Source organism: Gigantopelta aegis, chromosome 6 (assembly GCF_016097555.1).
Source record: "Gigantopelta aegis isolate Gae_Host chromosome 6, Gae_host_genome, whole genome shotgun sequence".
Classification (NCBI taxonomy): domain Eukaryota; kingdom Metazoa; phylum Mollusca; class Gastropoda; order Neomphalida; family Peltospiridae; genus Gigantopelta; species Gigantopelta aegis.
In genome coordinates this window covers 74,508,260-74,528,502 of record NC_054704.1, presented here as the reverse complement: position 1 = coordinate 74,528,502, position 20,243 = coordinate 74,508,260, and the positions used below count along the sequence as shown (strand labels likewise).

The 20,243-nt window shown below is 36.2% G+C and overlaps 2 protein-coding genes across 7 annotated transcripts in view; one reads left to right on the top strand and one right to left on the bottom strand.

Moving 5' to 3' along the window:
- The first annotated feature begins 342 nt into the window (after positions 1-342).
- LOC121375010 lies at positions 343-19,739 on the top strand. Of its 2 annotated transcripts, none has more exons than XR_005958267.1 (2): positions 343-464; positions 19,297-19,739. XR_005958267.1 is itself a non-coding variant. In XM_041502207.1 (2 exons), the coding sequence occupies exons 1-2, from the start codon at positions 3,960-3,962 to the stop codon at positions 19,409-19,411; spliced, it is 705 nt and encodes a 234-aa protein (XP_041358141.1). In that variant the 3' UTR covers positions 19,412-19,723. The 2 variants fall into 2 exon arrangements, 1 of the variants encoding a protein (XP_041358141.1); XM_041502207.1 differs by lacking the exon at positions 343-464 and adding an exon at positions 3,960-4,549 and having other exon boundaries at positions 19,297-19,723.
- The window catches only part of LOC121375009, a 38,532-nt gene continuing 22,831 nt past the window's right edge, over positions 4,543-20,243 (bottom strand). For 4 of the 5 annotated variants that reach the window (XM_041502205.1, XM_041502202.1, XM_041502204.1 and 1 more), the window contains 4 exons: positions 18,704-18,793; positions 17,549-17,570; positions 16,401-16,444; positions 14,693-15,382 (listed from right to left, as the gene is read on the bottom strand). In XM_041502205.1, coding sequence (XP_041358139.1) covers positions 15,182-15,382; positions 16,401-16,444; positions 17,549-17,570; positions 18,704-18,793 — 357 coding nt within the window. In that variant the 3' untranslated portion in view covers positions 14,693-15,181. Of the gene's footprint in view, positions 8,768-9,547; positions 9,632-14,692; positions 15,383-16,400; positions 16,445-17,548; positions 17,571-18,703; positions 18,794-20,243 lie in introns of those variants that run through there. The other variant, XM_041502203.1, reaches the window with a different exon arrangement.

The window sequence follows — 20,243 nt, the reverse complement described above, 5'->3', positions numbered from 1 at the left end:
TTTCTGTATAGTTTACCCTTTATTTTTGAATTGACATATTCGTCAATAATATGTGAAGAAAGGTAGTCAAGAGTTAGTTTCTTCTCCATAACTTATGGCATAAATTGAGCAAAATTAGTAACCCATTCATCGACCGTATATGTTTACCTTGGTGAACTAATTATTGCCCAGATGTGGTCAATAGTTGTTTTGTTACATAATACCATGAGTAAATTGTCTACATTCATGTTTTCTTTATTTTAGAGAAAATTCGTATGCACTTACATTTCCCGCAAAATATTTTTTAAATTGACAAGCTTTGTTTGACGTCATGGAATATTATGACGTAACATCTTCCCCACACACGATTCGAGTCGCTACGAATCGCATGCGACAAAATTTTATCGCACAATGAGAACGCCGCTTAATGAGAACGCCACTTTAGGCCTACACTGTTTTTCGTCGAACGCCGAGTTTCATAAAAGGTATTTGGTATACATTAGATCCATTTTTAAACAGAAAGTTTGTATACTTCTTAGAAAATTATCAAATCATTATTTAACTGCCATTTGACAGTTACGTTTAACATGGTTAGTGACTTACTATAGTCCGTCCCACGGGGAACACTTCTTTTTTCATACCGACATTTACTACAAATTATTTATTTCTGAGCCGATTGATTTGTAAATTGCACACAAAAATAGTATTTTTTTGTTATTTCCAAAACATGTTTACGTTTCTTCTCATGTCAAACCAAACTGAAATTATTTATCGTACCGTCATACAATTTCGATCGACATATGTTTTCGATACTTTGTTTGTAACTGCATGTATCGCGAGATATTACGTCACTATCAGCCTGAACATAAACAACGAAGTGTCTTTTACCTCACAATATTAAAAATGCTTCAAGTCAAGCTGCCAACTTTATGTTTTAATTATAATACCATAAATAATGTTCATGTTATCAGTTTTTCGTAATGCAATATTTTGGTACTAATGAAATGCCTCACACAGCGAAATCCAGTTATCACAAATCCCTGCAAAGTTATCGTCTGCAACACTGATATCTGACCTGCCAAAAGTTAGACGATATACCACGTGATCATTACACTGAACAATAAAATTCATAGAAGGCTGGTTGGGTTACCTCATGTCATTCACAGAAAAGTTCTTTTCGGTAATTCTGGTGGGTGGCATGTTTACATGTGCATTTACATTTACTACAAATAAAGGTGGTTTGGTGGAATTAGATTTTTTGAAAATATATAGTTCTGTACCTCTGTCAGAGTACTTAAGGTGACAATCTGAATTTTGGTGTCGTTGATACGTATAAGAAGAGGATTAGACATTAGCCGGTGACGAAAGCATAATATAAATATGTTTTCAGTGAACACTGTCTTTGGTCTGAAGATTATTCAATATTTTTATGAGTTTATGATTTTATTTTCAAATGAAGATTTTGATGTAAATTATTGCACGGAGTATAGACCCTTCACTTCCATACCAAGGACAAAAATAAGACAGCCAATGAAACTATCGAAAACATATGACGTTTGTGAAAATATAGCGGAGACACCTGTACGACTCAAGCCTAAAGCCTTCACTGGCGAAGTCAGAGGCTAAATCCGAGGTGGGCGTGCCTGAACCTCTGTGGATATGGGCACGTAAATAGAGTTCCCATCTCATCCCTAAAGCCTAGATCACATTATGATTATACGACGCGACTCAACTGGACGGTCGCGTCGCGTCGTGGGCCACGATCGCTGACCAACCGGTCGTGTAAAATCCGTTCACACTATACGACGCGACTCAACTCAACTGAAAAAAGTAAGTCTTGTTAATTACCCCTCTTTTAAAAATCCAAGATGGGTCCAACAAGGCACTGGAGAGCTCGGACTGCCGTAGTTGACATGATGATGTTAAGACGACATCTCCTAAAGTGACATGGTACTTGTGAATGGTGTTTTGTTATACATTAATAAAGCCTGTACCCAGCGACAATTCATTCACACACGTACACCTGTATCTGTTTGAAATCGAAATAATGAAAGACTCAGAGAGAGTGGAGGGAGGGGGGCGAGAGAGTCAGTCACAGGCGCCTGAAATGAGTGGCAGGAATCTGAAAATAATAGGAGGGACAATTAATACATTACTGGCACATCCAATTGTTGGCATCTTCCGACAGGACTAATTTTCTTGTGATCATGCTGACATAATCGTCTCGCTCCAGCCAGTGCACCACGATAATATTGTTTTAATTCTTCACCATTTCCTGGAAGTGAATATGTGAACCATAACATGTGTCACAATTAGGAACTATAGTGGACTGTGATGAATGAACTCTCACGCGGAAGTCAACTGTATAGTGAGACCTTATCGCTATCTTGTTGCGACGTCATAGCTTACAGGCGGATGGTAGCCCAGTGGTAAAGCACTCGCTTGATGCGTGTTCGCTTTGGGATCAATCCCCGTCGATGGGCCCACTGGGCTATTTCTCATCCCAGCCAGTGCACCACGACTGGTATATCAAAGGCTGTGGTATGTGCTATCCTGTCTGGGATAGTGCATATAAAAGATCCCTTAATTGCTACAAATGGGGAAAATATAGTGGGTTTTCTCTGTAAGACTGTCGAAATTACCATATGTTTGGCATCCAATAGCCGATGATTAATGAATCAATGTGCTTTAGTGGTGTCGTTAAACAAAACAAACTTGTTTCACTGTGTAATGTGACGTCATAGCTTACGATGTCGTCGGTGCATGGGCTTCTATTTTTGTAAGTAGGCTGATTTTTTCCCAAATTAAACTAAAATGCCCCAATCTGGATCAGAACATTTATTCATATTAGCATTATACTGCCAAACAGCTATATAGAGTTGCAAACGAATTACAAAGCATTTCTACATGGATTACCGCTAATTTTTCAGGTAGAATAATGGAAATGCATGGTAAAAAGATCTCAGGTTAGCGAATTTTGTCCGAATATATCAATTGTTTTTACCCAAATTTAAGGATTTTCTCTAGAAAGGCAGCTGTCCCCCACCCCACCCCTCTGTATCATACTATAAATGATAATGTAGTGCAAAGATAGCTTCGAAAATCTGTAGAGGGCAACCAGAAAAACACCGAGTCCTTTAAAACATATAACAAAACAAATGTGAAGATTTTGTAAATATTTAATGATTTTAAAAAAAAACCAACAACATTATATTAACAAATAAATATTAAAATATTTACAAATACATTTTTAAAATAATACATAGGAGAGAGAGAGAGAGAGAGAGAGAGAGAGAGAGAGAGAGAGAGAGAGAGAGAGAGAGAGAATAATATAACGGTTTTTTGTTGTTTTTTAAATCTATCTTCAATCAATTTTAAGTCAAAGTACATGAATTAAACATTAATGGATTTCCCTGATACCACTTATTATGAAACTGAAACCAGTTTCCAAGTTTAATTGTCTCGGCCGTTCCTCTATCAAAGCGGTCCCTCCAAGACACAAGTTTTGGTGCCATTCACATGACATTTGATTACTCCTTTTGCTGGGTAGAAAAATGCTAATGGTACCAGCTGTTAGTCTATGGGGGTTATCACCAGGGTGAGTGTACGGTCTGAAAGTGATGCAATTATTTTTTACAGAAGCGCCAGATATTGTTAGTACTTGATGTTAGCAACCTTAGTTGGAGTTATCTCCCTTGATATATTGGGTGAAAGTAATTGCCCTTGTTTTTCCCTCTTCCTTTTCCATTTGTATTTTTCTCTAGTTAACTTGTGTTTCACTTTCTATGTTTGTGTTTCTGGTCAGTAACTATTAGGGCAGCAACTATCTGGCGTGGTGGCAGCAGGTATCGAAACCACACGTCTGAACACAAGCAGACTGTCCCATAAGCTGTCCTGTATAGTTTTACTACGATCGGTCCGACGTTTAGCTTGCCTGTGACACGCATTCTTTCACCGTAGTTCAACAACACAACCACACCATGTCACAGAGACACCACGCCCCAAAACAATTATCTCTAACCAAAGTAGAAACAGTTAATTCATTCGAAAACTGGTGTCAAAATATAATGTACACGTTGTCACTCGATCCCTACTTCAGCCGTTTCTTGGCCGACAGATATACGTGGAATAAGAAGTCCCATACAGAACCCATGAGAGGTTTCGCTGACGATGTTGAAAATATCCCAGTAAGACAAAGTCTTACAGCTCAACATAAAAGTAATTACTTAGATTTGATGTTGGGACAAATTGCAAATTATTACCCCATCATATCTCGCAACACCATAATCAAAACCTCCACATCTTTACCTTGCATATGGCAGTCAATACACCTACATTTTGGCTTCCTATCCACAGGGGGTCATTTTATAGATTTCGATGACATTCAACTACAGCCAGAGGAAAGGTCGGAAGAACTCTTTCAGCACCTAACTGCATTTGTAGAAGACCATCTACTCGCACAAGACAGCGCCATTACCCACCATGGTGACCATGTTGCTGAAGATGAAGAAATGTCTCCATCCCTTGAGAACTTCATTGTTCTTCAGTGGCTGAGACTTATCAAGCAAAGGTAAGGAACAGAACTTAAATCAAGAATTTTAGCATGATTCAATCAAGACAGAAATATCACAAGCTTTGCCGCCGTTAATTGATGAATTGCCAAACATGGTCAGGTTATCAACTGCACAAGCATTGGGATTCCACATCAAGAAAACCTCACAATCAGCTCATCAGGCAGATGGCTCATCTCACTTGAATGTGATTGGAGAAATTACTGCCACTTTTTGAAGGCTTGATCGTGGAACAACTAGATGTAGACATGCTTGCTGGCACACCATTTATGGAAAGTAATGACATCGGCATTCGACCTGCAAGACGTCAGATAAGTCTTAAAGATGGTACACTTGTTCACTACACCTCTACAACTGAAACAAAGGATCAACACACCTTTCGCCGAGCTTGTGTACTCCGAGCACTACCCACTACTACGACAGTGTGGCCCAGTGACTACATTGAAATCTGGTGCCTGATGACTATACACTTCAAGATGATTTGTATGCCGCAAACTGATAACATTCATGCTACTCGATTCAAAACATGGCCTCCACACAGTCTCCTCCAAAGTGTATAGGGGAGAATTCGTATTTTTGCCAAATTCGACCAGTATTCATCCCAGAAGTTGTCAACATCTCACAACATATACCGAATCACAGTTACACGGCAAGTTCTCAGACCAAATTCAAATAGACCTTCACTGTATTCTCCCCCCGAAAATCATTAAAGAATTCAGTGCTGATTCAGGAATATGATGATGTATTTGAACCTTCCATAGAATGCTACAATGGTGCCAGTGGTCCATTTTAAGCAGTAGTTAACATGGGTTCAGTACAACCTCCTCAGAGGAAGGGAAGAGTACCTCAGGGCCCATATTTTCGAAGCTATTTTAGCCTACGAAATCGTGAAATCATCGTAAGCTATGACGTCACTATGGCGTGCGCTGTAGTGACGTCACAACCTACAACGGTTTTACGATTTCGTAGCGCTAAGATGGCTTCGAAAATAGGGCCCCAGTACTCCAGAAAGCAACTCGGAGAACTCCAACAGATGTTCGATGACCTTGAGGACAAGTGAGTTGTCAAATGTCCTGAAGATGCAGGTATCAAGGTTGAATAATTTAACCCTTCCTTCCTTGTCAGAATGCCATCAGGCGCTCATCGCCTGGTCACATCATTCAGTGATGTTGGTCGTTACACCAAACCTTAGCCATTCCTGTTACCAGATGTAGATTCAACATTAAGACAAATTGGTCAATGGAAATATATTATCACCACTGATCTGTCCAGCGCTTTTGACCAAATACCACTTGGCAAGAATTCCGTGAAGTATTGTGGTGTCGCTACTCCGTTTCGCGGTATCCGTGTATACTCCCGATCAGCAATGGGTATGCCAGGTTCAGAAACTGCACTAGAGGAAGTTATGTGCAAAGTTCTGGGAGATTTATTGACAGAAGGGGTCGTCACTAAACTCGCTGATGACTTGTATTGTGGCGGAAGTACCCCTGAAGAATTAATCAACACTTGGCATTGGTTGCTGACAGCCCTTCAACACAACAACTTACGACTGTCAGCACACAAAACAATAATCATTCCACAATCAATCACAATCCTAGGATGGAATTGGCAACAAGACTGTATTCAGGCTAGTCCGCACCGCATCGGTACTTTAGCATTGTGTTCGCCTCCCAACACAGTCTATGGCTTGTGCTCATTCATTGGCGCATACAAAATTCTCGCTCGTATTATACCCGGCTGTTCAAAAATCCTTGCCCCTTTTGACAATATTGTAGCAGGTCAACAGTCCAAAGATGAAATAGCTTGGGAGCAATGACCTTCATGATGCCTTCTCTCATGCTCAGACAATGATCTTGTCAAACAAAGCAATCGTTCTCCCTAACCCAAAAAGCCAACTTTGGATTGTTACAGATGGAGCTGTTAAAGATCCAGGGATAGGAGCAACCTTGTACATCACTCGCCACAATTAACCTCGCTTTGCAGGATTCTTCAGCGCAAAACTAAGACCACGTCAATTCACATGGTTACCTTGTGAAATTGAAGCAATGTCGATTGCCCCTCCCACAAAGCATTTCAGTTCTTACATCATCCAGTCCAGTCTCAAACCTATCATCATCACTGATAATAAACCTTGCGTTCGTGGCGAATTTTCAGCAAGTCCTCAGGTTTTAACCTTTCTATCTACAGTCAGCAAATATCAAGCCTCCATCAATATCCCATCAAACATTGCTAGCTAAAATGCCCCAGTGTGTCACAATGAATCGTGTCAAATATATGCTTTCATCCAGGAGACTGAAAATTCTGTTGTTCAACACATTCTCATAGATGACATATCAGGCAAAACTCGGATACCCTTCACCACGAGATCAACTTGGCACTCACTACAAGAAGAGTGCAAGGATTTACGGCGTATCCATTCTCACCTGATTCATGGAGCTCACCCTTCGAAGAAGCTCACCAACATAAAAGATGTTAAACGTTGCATAACTACAATAACCATTGCCAAAGATGGGTATCCTCATCGTAAAGCGAACTGATCTACTATTCCCCACACAAGAATGTATTGTTGTTCCCTGACAAGTTCTAGAAGGTCTCCTCAATGCCTTACATATTCAGTTGAATCACCCATCAGTATTTTAACTGAAGAAGATAGTTCAAAGATACTTATTGTCACCTGTCATGGATCATTCCATTCACTCTGTATCCAACAACTGCAATCAGTGTGCTGCTCTGCGCAAGACTCCATCTACCATTGTCGAACAAAGTTCAAGTAATCCACCTGAGACTGTAGGCAGTCTCTTTGCTGCAGAAAGAGCAATACAAGAAATGGAAAATGAACTCCTGTCATCAAGATCCTTCTCGTGGTTCTGTTACTCCTACCAATTACCATAGTTAGTCTCAATTCCCTCATTCAAAACCGTGGTGTATCATCTCGTGAATTGTGGACTCAGAGATACCAATTCACAAGCAGCCAATTGCCCCTCTCTGACCAACAACTTATAGCAGACCAACACTCTGCCAGATTATAAAACCACCCACACAGTGAACTATCCAAAACTCCTAAAGGAGTCCAATCAACCATTGGTGATTTAGTGTATCTATATTGTGACAGAAATAAGACGTGCACGTAATCGACATCTTGTTGTGAACATTGATGGGCCATGGTGCGACATCTGCAAATTTGTCTGATCATATCATACATACTGTGTGTTATATAGTACTAAACAAGAGGTGTCAAATTCCACAGTGCTTCCGGTGACACACATAATGATCATGAAACACCCCAGATAATGATGATGAAATGCCCCCAGATCCTACGTTGACAAAAATTATAATCTTCCTCAGATGCCAGCCGAGACTGCCACGCCACTACCACACATCTCTTCCCAACCACTGGTCACATCCTGAACACAACAAAGGAGGACTCACTACTCCCCTCCAGACCACGACGACAGAGAACTCTACAGAGTCGATTTAATGATTTTGTGATGAATGACATAGAAAATATACCCTGTCAGTGTCATGAATTTGTGTTTAACTATTATTTACCATGTTTTATTCCAGACCCCAACAACAAGAAAATCTACTACCGTGTTGATTTTGATGACTTTGTGTTGATTTAACATTGACCATACCTTTACTCCAGATTTACAGACATTAAGTTCTAACATTAAAAAAACTGACAGTAAGTTGACAATACAAAAACAAAAAGAAGAAAACAGTGGTTACACCAGATATTGTTAGTACTTGATGTTAGCAACCTTAGTTGGAGTTACCTCCCTTTGATGTCTTGGGTGAAAGTAATCGCCTGTGTTTTTCTCTCTTCCTTCTCCATTTGTATTTTTCTCTAGTTGTGTTTCACTTTCTATGTTTGTGTTTCTGATCAGTAACTATTAGGGCAGCAACTATCTTCTTAACTGGTGAAACGTTTCTATGGTTACCAAAAAAGATTACCACTAATAATTAAATTTCTTGACTACCCCCATAGACCCCCCCCCCAACAGCTGGTACCATTGGCATTTTTCTACTATGGACTACTATTGCCAATACTTTTTTTTAGGTTTTAAAGTGGTCAAATGTCTTACGATAAATTAATACTGAGTGTGCCAGCAATTATTTGACATTTCATTCATTGTATTTGATCAGGGTCAGAGGTTGGTTTTCTGTTGCAGGGCAATCTTCCATTCATTCCATAGCTTGACTTAAAAATCAAAATACTGAAGAAGAAAAAGAACAAAGAAAGAAAGAAAACAATTTTATAGAAGATACATGTATATTTATAATGGCGTAACAATTTAAATTCAGTCCCCTTCCCTTATAGTCTATAGAATTCTATAAAATTTCAGCGATCACTAAATAATACAGCCACCTTTTTTCTCAGACTCCTGTTTTTTAAACCGGCTTCGTGGTTAGGCCATCGGTCAACAGGCTGGTAGGTACTGGGTTCGGCTCCCAGTCTAGGCATGGGATTTTTAATCCAGATACCAACTCCAAACCCTGACTGAGTGCTTCGCAAGGCTCAATGGGTAGGTGTAAACCATTTGCAACGACCATTGATCCATAACTGGTTCAACAAAGGCCATGGTTTGTGCTATACTGCCTTGCTGTTAATCGGAAAGAGTAGCCCATATGTGGTTCTTAACCATATGTCTGACGCCATATAACTGTAAATAAAATGTGTTGAGTGCTTCGTTAAATAAAACATTTCTTTCTTTCTTTCCTATTTTTTAAGACAATGGGCATCCTAACAATTTTGTGAGTGTTGTATTTTGTGAAATTAATAAAGATATGGTTAATTTATTTCTGTATCAAAATATATTCTACTGACAAAAATGACATGCAGATGCATATATATGTATTACATATCATGGGCTGACTTATTTTGCCTATGAAGTTACCTGTTAGACATGTCTGTGTGAACTACACATAGGTGGAGTAGATTAGTATAGGTTTAAAAGCTGCATCATCTAAATATTTACTTTTAAATATTTACTTACATGTTTGATTCCAGCCACTTTTGCATAAGGTCTGGGATCATTGTCTTCAATTTCTTCCTCAGATGATGTTGTCAAATCAATTGTCTGAAAGCAGAATGTCAAACTACTTATTTTTCAATGTTTTTGTGGGTTTTCTTTTAACAGAGCAGGGATGAAAGTATGCAGAGATTTGATTTTTCAAATTTATATCTACATGTATTTTAGCACTTTCTGTTTTTAATGAATGAACAACATTCTGTTCAACATGAAAAACACATCGCCCGTTAGGTGTCAAAAAAAGGTAGTTGACTAATTATCAACATAACTAGACAAAATTAATAAAATTACCAACACATTGTCATGCATAACAGTGTAAACAGCTGTGAAAATGTCACTTTCATGAAAGAAAAAAATAATGCATATCAACACAACATATCAAAAATAAAATCTAAAAAAAGACAAAAACAAATGTTGTAGCCAACCATGGGAACAGTATATTGAGCTGTGGTTAAAAATAGACAGTTAACAGAACTAAACTACATATATCAACACAATTTATCACAGAACATTTTAAAATGACAATCATCTTACACTAGGGTAGGAAGCACCCACACACACACACCTTTGTTGATCCAGTAGCAGTAGCTATGGTTTATATGTGTGTGTGTGTATGTGTCACCTTTTGACACCTTCCTGTGCCCCTGTATTATATAGATTAGAAAACATTACCAATATTACAGACCTCAGGGTTGTTTTGTAATGACGTCATGAAGACAATTTCTGTAGCGTTCATATTATGTAGTTGTTAAATACTGAGACGTTTTTATTTCGGAAATGAACATATTATACTTTATTAGTCCTTATCGAATGACGTGAACTGATTAGATATGTTAAATTTCACATCTATGTTAGAGCTGCTAACTGTTCGACCACCCATCGTCTGTTAATGGGCTGCCTAATGAGGTCACCAGCTGGTGACGTTTATGGGTGATTTTCACAAAAAGGGGGAAATAACGGTAAAGAATTTTTTCAAAAAATAAAGTATTGTATTTCTTGCTTTTGAGAGTGAAATATAAAGCATATATGTTTCATGATGTATTATTTCAAGTAGCAAAGCTAGATAAATAAAATCAAGAAAAATATGCACAAATGTATTTTCGTTGTTATGTCTTTACCGTTAATACCTTAACGGTAAAGACCTTAACGGTAAAGAGAACTATTCTTTACAGTTATGTCTTTACCATTAATCCCTTAACGGTAAAGTCATAACGGTAAAGAATAGTGTTTATCTTTATTAGTATGTCTTTATCGTTAATGGACTAACACTAATATATATATATTTGTTACTATGGCATACCTGATTACTAAAAATGTTTGTTTAACAACACCCTAGCCATTATTGTTTATTCAGTGGTTATAATGTGACATAAATACAGTATCTATGACACATCCTCTGTAGAAAGAACAAACCACTGCCACATAGGATACTCTTTTTTTGTAAACAATGGATCTTTTATATGCTCTTTTTCACAGACTGGACAGCACAAACAACATCCTTTGATGAATCAGTTCTGGACCATGGTTGGAATGGGAAATAGAAGTGCATGCAAATAAATGTATGCATGCTAAAAAAGAAAAGAACAAGACACACTAACAAAATATCTTTTATATTCAAAATAAAGGCTAACATTTCATTCAACATTATTAAATCTTTAATCAATAACAAAGAACACAACTGAAGTGGGGGGTTTTTTGTTTGTTTTTTATCTATCAAATCTAGCTAAGTCCAAGTGAGGTCAATTGGAGAAAAAGAATGTTTTACCAATCCCAGAGCATGCTTCATAATAGATAACAGGTGGAAAAAACCCTCGAAAAACTATATTTCTTAAAGTGTTTTACAAATACTATTAATATTAATATTATAAGAGCTACCAATGAGAAACGGCACATAAAACATGCAATTTATATAGTTATCTTAATTTATCAAAAGTGTGGACTTAGCAAGTTTTTGTAAAATACCTTTTTCATTTAGAAGTTAAACATCAATAATTCCAATAAGAACTTGAATTAAACTGTCATTTCTATAATTAAAAGTTAAAATTTGTAGTAAATTGTAAAATTAACAACTCTTCAATTACAAGTTAAACATCAATAATTCCAGTAAGAACTTGTATTAAACTGTCATTCATGCATTTAAAAGTTAAAAGTTATTGGCCAACTGTAAAATCCGATTCAATAAGTTCTCTGGCAGCTTGAATGGTGGTGGACCCTGAAAATGTATTTCTGACAGAATGCTTGATGTCTCAACTTCGTCTATGTCAGGTGTTCTTGGCCAGTCAAACAAAAAGTCACACTTGTTTTCTATAAATTTAATCTTCACCATATTTTCAGAGGGAGGTTCTATGGGATGTCTTATGTAGAAGGTTTTTTGTTTTCTGAGTTTGTAAAACACAGCATAATAATTTGATATCTGCAAATCTTCCACATCGGGTTTTTGGTTCTGCTTTAGATCCAACTTATCTGATTCAACCATGCGCTTCTGTGGTAGACTGGGTAACCAGCTAGGATCTTCACTTTCAGGTTCAATCTCTTTTTTTTATGTGTTTATTTCATTTTCATTTGACTGATCAGCAGAAAGCCTGGCACCCTGCCATGCCTTCCAATATATATACTCTGTCCTGTCGTCTGCATTTAGTGATGATAGGTAATCTTCAAGAACATTATAGCCTTCTGCAAAGCACTTTTCAAACTTTTTTATTTGTGAAACAGTTAGCTGTTTTTCTAGTGCCTCAACTGCTCTGTTTGTTTTGTTTTTTTCATTTTGAAAATAATGTCAATTGGGCAGTGACAGCTACAGAGGCCCTTTTCTGTTTGGTCATGATTGCAATAGCAGGACAGGTTTCGATAGGATAACTTTCCACGGGATGTGCATATCAACTGATGTATCTTCATAGTGCCTTTTATGACATCACTATTGCTTTTTTCTGCAATCCTTTCTACTTTATCAATATCACTTGAAGAAATCACATATAGCTGAACATTAATAGCATTTTTCAGACAACTTTGAAACATTCAAAATATCCTGACCATTGGCTACCATGCGGTCAGCTGTACATTTCACTGCTGCCCCAACACCATCAGCTGGTCCTTTGCCATGAGAGGCCTCAAGGAAATTCCAGTATACTTGTTGAAAGTCGTACTGTTCAAATGGAAGTGAAGACATAAGAACAAAGTTAGTCTTGTTTTGATACTGAGTGGTAGGACCATCTGACACAAAGTGAACCTTTTTGACACCAATGGTTTGCAATTCTCTCAGAACAGGATCTAGGTGAGCCCATACAGCAGAAGCGGTTTGTCATGTGTCATCACTCATGGTACAAAAACACTTTGTGTATAATTATCCAGACAAACCTTTCAAAGTTGCATGATAAGTGTGAAATGACACTTGTCTTCGACTGGCACCAAAATGCATTGCTTGGATTTCTTCAGCCCCTTTACAGTTATAATTTTCACTGTAGTCCACCTGTAGAACACATTCATTTGAAGTAATTTTTTGCTTAATGATCTTTATAGCTTGGTACTGGTGCTGAATCCTGTATTGGTGTGGCATCAGCTGCTTCATATCCTTTATGAATGCTTTACATAAATTGGAAACTGTATCAGTTACTGGCATTTTCGTCATTATTCTCACTGTAATTTTTCCCTTCACAGTAATCCTTTCCTCTTGTTTAGGTCGCCACTCATGGTATGTAACAGGATCATTACTGAATGCAGAACTTGAAAGCATTTCACTCAACTTATTTTGGCATTGTTGACATGTGCCATACATGCAGTTGTATTGTGAAGAAGAACATACAACATCAGATATGATATTTGTTAGATTACCATATTTCAAGGAACCCAGTGAATGAAGTTTTGCTGCTTTCAGCTCACAGTTGCTATGTAATTTGCATTTTACAGTTTCCCTGTCATTCACAGAAAGGGATACACAGTAAAAAGGCTTCAGACGTGTGAAAGATGTATAGGACAGTTTTTCTAATACATGTTCTCCTTTAAACTTCTTGTATAAATTCAGCAAAGTGTCAGTTAAATATCTTTTTTGCTTTTTAACTTTGCTTCATGTAATAGTTTCTTTTTTTCCACTTGATGGCACACTATTCACATCTTGTAAGAAAAAATCTCTTACTATCTCAGCTGTTTTTGCCAATCCTACCTTCTTTTTTCTGTTGCTTTCAAAAACTGAAAGTGTGCCTAATGAATTCTGGGTAACTTTTTCAAGTCTTTTTTTGGACATTGCTATTTCTGTTCTGGCTCTTTCAATCAGTCGATATGTTTTTCAAAATTTGCCCAGTGGCTAGTTTCTTTTTTACTTCAGCACATATTGCAAACCCAAATAGAAGAGCCCGCTTCACTTTCTTTTTATCACCACTGTTAAGGACACTGTTCGTCCTCGTTACTGGAGAGGCATTTTGGCCGATTTCATTCACATCATTTGTCTCATGTGTGTTAAGCTTTTCCATTTGTCTTTTAATTGTGCGGATTTCTTTCTTACGGTCTTCAATTTCTTTCTTCTGCTTCTCAATTGTTCTGTAAGCTTTCCTATTTTCTCTTCTGATCTTTTTTCTACCAGCATTTTTCTGATGTAACGGAACATTTAAAACAATGTTTGGTTCTGGAACTGGTACAGGGCTTGTTGGTGGTGTATCTGGAATAGGTACAGTGACTTTGTCAGTATCAGTTTGTCTTTTGCGTCTTTTTTCCTTTCTCCATTTCTTGCGAAGCACTCTTTGACTTCTTTCAGTTAAATCTCTTATTATCTTTATTTTGCCCACACTCTTTCTTTTTTTGTACCTAGCCCTTTCTTTTGCTTTATAGGCTTCATGGGCCTCAGGATCTTCCATTAGCTTTAATCGAGATCGACGCATAGTGTCTGCATTTGATTTAGATTTTTTTGGCGACATGAGTATTCTGAAAAAGAAATATATTCAATTAACTTGCTGTTAAATAAAGAATGATTTTACTATAATATATATATATATATATATATATATATATATATATATATATATATATATATATATATATATGTATATATATATATATATATATATGTGTGTGTGTGTATATAGATAGAGAGAGAGAGAGAGAGAGAGAGAGAGAGAGAGAGAGAGAAAGGGAGAGACTAATCATTTGCACATATTTACAGTTAATTTATTTATCTAGCTACTTTAGTACAGACTACATGTACACATACCTATCAAATATCAGAATGTTACCAAAGCAAAGGAATGTTTAGTGATACCTCCAGCACATTGTTTTTCCAGTGGCTTATAGGCGTCATTCATGCATTATTTGTGACACATGGTCTACAGAAGAAACCTATTGTTGCCACATAGGCTACTCATTGTTTTCAGTTAGCAGCAAGATATCTTTTATATGCACTTTCTGACACAGGACAGCACATACCACATGATTGTTCAGATATAACGCACAAAATGTCAACACCGTTATCAAAGATGTCTTTACCATTATTCATCAGAAATAACGGTAAAGACAGAAATTATAACGGTAAAGATACACTAAATGGCATTTGTGCAGTCTACAATGAACTTTAGAACTGTAATCATGCAAATTTCATTTAAAACACTGATTTACTCAATGAAAAAATATAAACTGTGAGTTTTTCATGCTTCTATGGTACTTTATTAAACTAATGGTAAAGACAGATAATAAGTGTGACATTGAAAAAACAAAGAAAAAAATACAAAAAATACTTGCCTGATCGAAAAGACACCCTGCTTGTATGCATGAGGTTAACTTGTTGAAATAACCTTGACCTTGATGTGATATCACCATCTGGTGGACAATTAGCATAATAACAACATTTATGGACATATGTTAAACAGTATAATGGTAAAGAAAATGAAATGAAAAATAAAGGGTGCAACTAAAATGTGTATTTAATTTATTTGTTATATCAATACCTCCTATTGAAACTTAAAGAAATTTATACTTGTTTGAGTGATTTGCCAACTTGTTGCAGTTTAAAGGCAAACAATTATTGTTTCATGAGTTTTGGGACACCATAAAACAACATAGTTCTTATATGCACAATCACGGAGTGGAATTTTTGGGCATAAAAGTTCAAGCATCATTTTTGTGTTTTCATCTGCATGGCTAAATATATCCAGAGCTTCTAATTATCATGTTTATTATATATCTACAACTTTATTTACACCATAAGCTGTTTTCTTGAAAATATTGCAACTGCAATGTCTTTACCGTTATTTCCCCCTTTTTGTGAAAATCGCCCTTATAAATATGCTTGTTCTTACTACAAATGTGACAATTTCCTATTTAAAATCGACCAACAAACAGTTTAATTAGAAAAGGGATTACCCTAAGTGTTTTCCGATTTGCGGACGTATATCGGTGGTTTTACAGTCGCAAATTTACCATTTTATTGACTCTGCTAACGCGTCACCAATAAAACTAAATTTGCGACAGTAAAACCATTGATATACATCCACAAATCAGAAAACACAGTAGGGTTATCCCCTAAATGTCCGAACATGGATACTATTTATTCATATTAGCAATACTACCAAACTGATTATATTAATTATATTATTAAGTGCAAACAAATCACTACTAATTTTTATATGGATTACAATTAATATTATACATAGAATGATGGAAATAAATGATGAAAAGGTTTGAGGACAGCTCACATTGCCTAAATCTCTCTCATCATTATTGCCCAAATTTGAGGATTTTCACCAGGACTGTATGCTTATGCTCCTAAATATTCCAGATGTCAGTTTGTATGACCAGACAACAGTAAAGAGAAATATATCTTGTATTGTTCACTCACATCCAAACCCTCAAGCGGAATCATCTTTGTCGACCGATGTAAAACTGCAAAATACAATAAGGATACATACTGAATAAAGTTTTCTGTATAGAATATCAATGTCTGCATATAGAATGTGCTTGTGGGCATGTGCTAATATTTGTAAGTAGCCCAAATTGAATTTGGTCTGCCAAATAATTTAGTATGTACAGAATTATTGGAAAATATGTGAATATATATAGAAACTTGATAACACATATCACACTTTAATAGCATGGAAATATGACTGAATAAACATATTCTAGCTTAAATGAAAAAACATGATTGGTTTTCAGTTTTATTAATAATTGCATATGTATCTATAATTTGCATATAAAATAGAGAAATGATGAATGAAAAAAAATATATGTAATTAATAATATGAAAGGTTTATCCTGCTGTTCTGTAGCAATATTTTCAATGGACAAGTTATTGGTACTTTACTATTCTTTATCTAATAGGTTTTATTTTTCATGGCATGTCAAGTTAACATTCTCATTAAATTTAACACTAAATTAACATTTCTATTATCCTGAAAATATCTGGCATGGAGAGCAAAATATTTATTTGATGAGAACATAATTATGTTCATATACAAATGAAGGGTCCACAGGAATAACCTATGATGTCGAAATAGATAGTAAATGTTATAAAGGCCATGTATGTCAAAGTCATAGTAACACAATGCAATAAAAACTTATAATTATTGTAGCAGTCTTGGTATAAAGTGCTCCTACTGGCAGTAGCTAGTGGGAATTTCCCTATTAGCTCAGTTGGTAAAGCACTTGACTCTTGCACTGAGTGTCCATGGTTCAGATCCCCTCAGTGGAGGTTGATTTTTCTGTTACATGTACATTATGGTAGGTCGATCATTAAGTGTTGTTTGTAAAACATCCTTGCTTTGTAAATCTTTACATTCACAATATTAAATTACCAAAAAACGTGTCATGGTAGGTTATTCCCGTGGACCCTTCATTTGTACATGTATATGAACATAATTATGTTCTCATCAAATAAATATTTTACTCTCCATGCCAAATATTTTCAGGATAACAGAAATGTTATTATAATTATAGTATATATATACACTGCTGACACTGGTTAACTAAACAAAAAATTCAAAACCTCACCATTATCCATTGAAGTGCAGTCCTGAAAGTAAATAAAGCATAATTAGCTGGTATGTTAGTTCTTGTTTCTTAAGCCAACGACCCATGTACAAATAAATGTTTACTTTTGTGACTGAAGAATAATTGTAATGAAAATGGTTAAGTTACATTATCAGTTTCCTATGAGAAGTTGATAGCAATTTATAAATTAATTAATAAATGTTTAACCAATTAATATATGAGCCGTATACGGGAATTCTGAAACATTGTTTCTCTATACTTTAAAGATAAAAGTTTGTTTTGTTTAATGACATCTCTAGAGCACATTGATTGATTGATCATCAAGTATTGGATGTCAACCATTGTGTGATTTTAACATATAGTCTTAGAGAGGAAAACCCCTACATTGTTACCTTAGTAGCAAGGGATATTTTATATGCGCCATCCCACAGACAGGATAGTACACATTTGATATATCAGTCGTGGTGCACCGACTAGAATGAGAAATAGCCCAATGGGCCCACTGATGGGGATTGATCCTAGATTGATTGTTGATTGTGCACCAAGCGAGACCTTTATCACTGGGTTATGTCCTCCCCCCCCCCCCCCCCTTTTTCTATACTTATGTCATGATACAACTTAATGGAGGTAATGTAATATATTTTTCACTGATAAACCCATTTTGTCGGGTGATTTTTCAGTAAACCTTTTAATAAAGTAATTTGGATTTGCAGTAAATTCACTGCATTGAGCATTACAACTTTAATACACTGCATGATGACTGACTACTGAGATACCATTTTCTCCTCATGTAATGTACTACTATTCAGATGCATTTAATGATATCAAGAATGAATCCTTAGGAATATACAGGCACCCACATTATATATATTTACTACAAGTAGTTTATTTAGTTTTAAAAAGATAATTTAAGTGCACAATAAATGTCAAAAGTTATCTTGTATTCTGACAAATTGGCTCACTTCATATTTATATATATAAATAATTTATCTTTGAAGTTTATATTTTTATATATGCTTCGATAAACTTAAATGAGAAATTCTTCATATGTATATATGTGTGTAAATATATGCAAGAATGTTAGAATTTACTACATTGAATATACTTATAGTTGTAAGAATTAATTTTAGAATTAACTACACTGCAGATATTTACCTGTGGTTGTTTTCTGTTGGCCAAGAGATCCTCCTCACTACTGGACGGGCTGAAGGGTTCCAACAAATTAGCCGGCAGTTCAGGCACTTTCTGAAATGTATCAATTTCTACTTTTATTAAAAAAAAATTTTTTTTTCCTAATTTTCAATTAATACATCAACTTTTAAAAAGGCATTTCATTTCATTTCAACTTATGCAATTAAGGTTCAAGCACACTGTCCTGGGCACACACCTCAGCTATCTGTGCTGTCTGTCCAGAACCGTGAGTTAGTTGTCCATGTTTAGTGAGAGAGAAGAGAGTGTAGTGGCCTTACACCTACCAATTGAGTTGTTAAAACTTGCTGTGGGTGGGAGCCGGTACCAGGCTGCAAACCTTTTACCTACAATCAGCCTTATCTCCGATTGCTTAATCACAATGTCACTGAGGCCGGTTTAATTTTCGAATGCACAACATGTCCCCTAAGTTCTGAATAAATTGACAAGAAAGTTAAATTTAATCTGGCTATAACTCCAGTCAAAAATGGGTAAATCTCTATGAAAGTCAAACTTCATCTGTAACTACACGATAAAGCTATACAAAAATTTCATTTCAGAATCTTGAGGCATTACCAGAAAATAATTCAGAAAACTATATGTGGAACAGTCCGACGGACAGACAGACAGAAGGAAGGAGATGAAACCTATAGTCCCCTCCAGTTGAACCAGTAAAGGAGTAAACATTTTTTTTACAAAAATTTAAAGTATTATTATCCATGTCTCTAAACCAACGATAGTCTAATTACAAATAATGGTTGGAGAAATTAACTACAAATAATGGTTGGAGAAAAATCTGAGAATTATGTACTAGTATAGTCCACTAAATTGCTGAGGTGTTTTCTAACCATGATAATTTATGGATAAATAGTTTACTACATGTAGTTTGTGTATTTGTAGTTCCCCGACCGGCCTTAGTTCGTGTCATGGTTAAGCCATTGGACATAAGGCTGGTACATGTAGGTACTGGGTTCACATCCCGATACCGGCTCCTACCAAGAGCGAGTTTTAACGGCTCAATGGGTAGGTGTAAAACCACTAAACTTTTTTCTCTCTCACTAAAAGCTAACAGTTAACCCTCTGTCCTGGACAGACAACTCAGGTAGTTGAGGTGTGTGCCCAGGACAGCGTGCTTGAACCTTAATTGGATATAAGCACGAAAATAAATTGAAATGAATGAAGTTCCCCAAACTGATGATTTGTAGGTTATATAAAAACCATAATGTAATGAGCGCAGAAAGTAATTGTTTGTTTTCTTTAACGACACCACTAGAGCACATTGATCAATCAATCATTGGCAATTAGATGTGAAACATTTGGTAATTCTGACTTGTAGTCATCACAGGAAACCTGCTACATCTTTCCTAATGCATCTTTTATATGTGCTTGCCCACAAACAGGATAGCACATAACAGTCATGATGCACTGGCTGGAAAGAGAAATAGCCCAGTGGGCCCACCAACGGGGACCGATCCCACCAGAAAGTGATAGACTGTTCATCAAATGT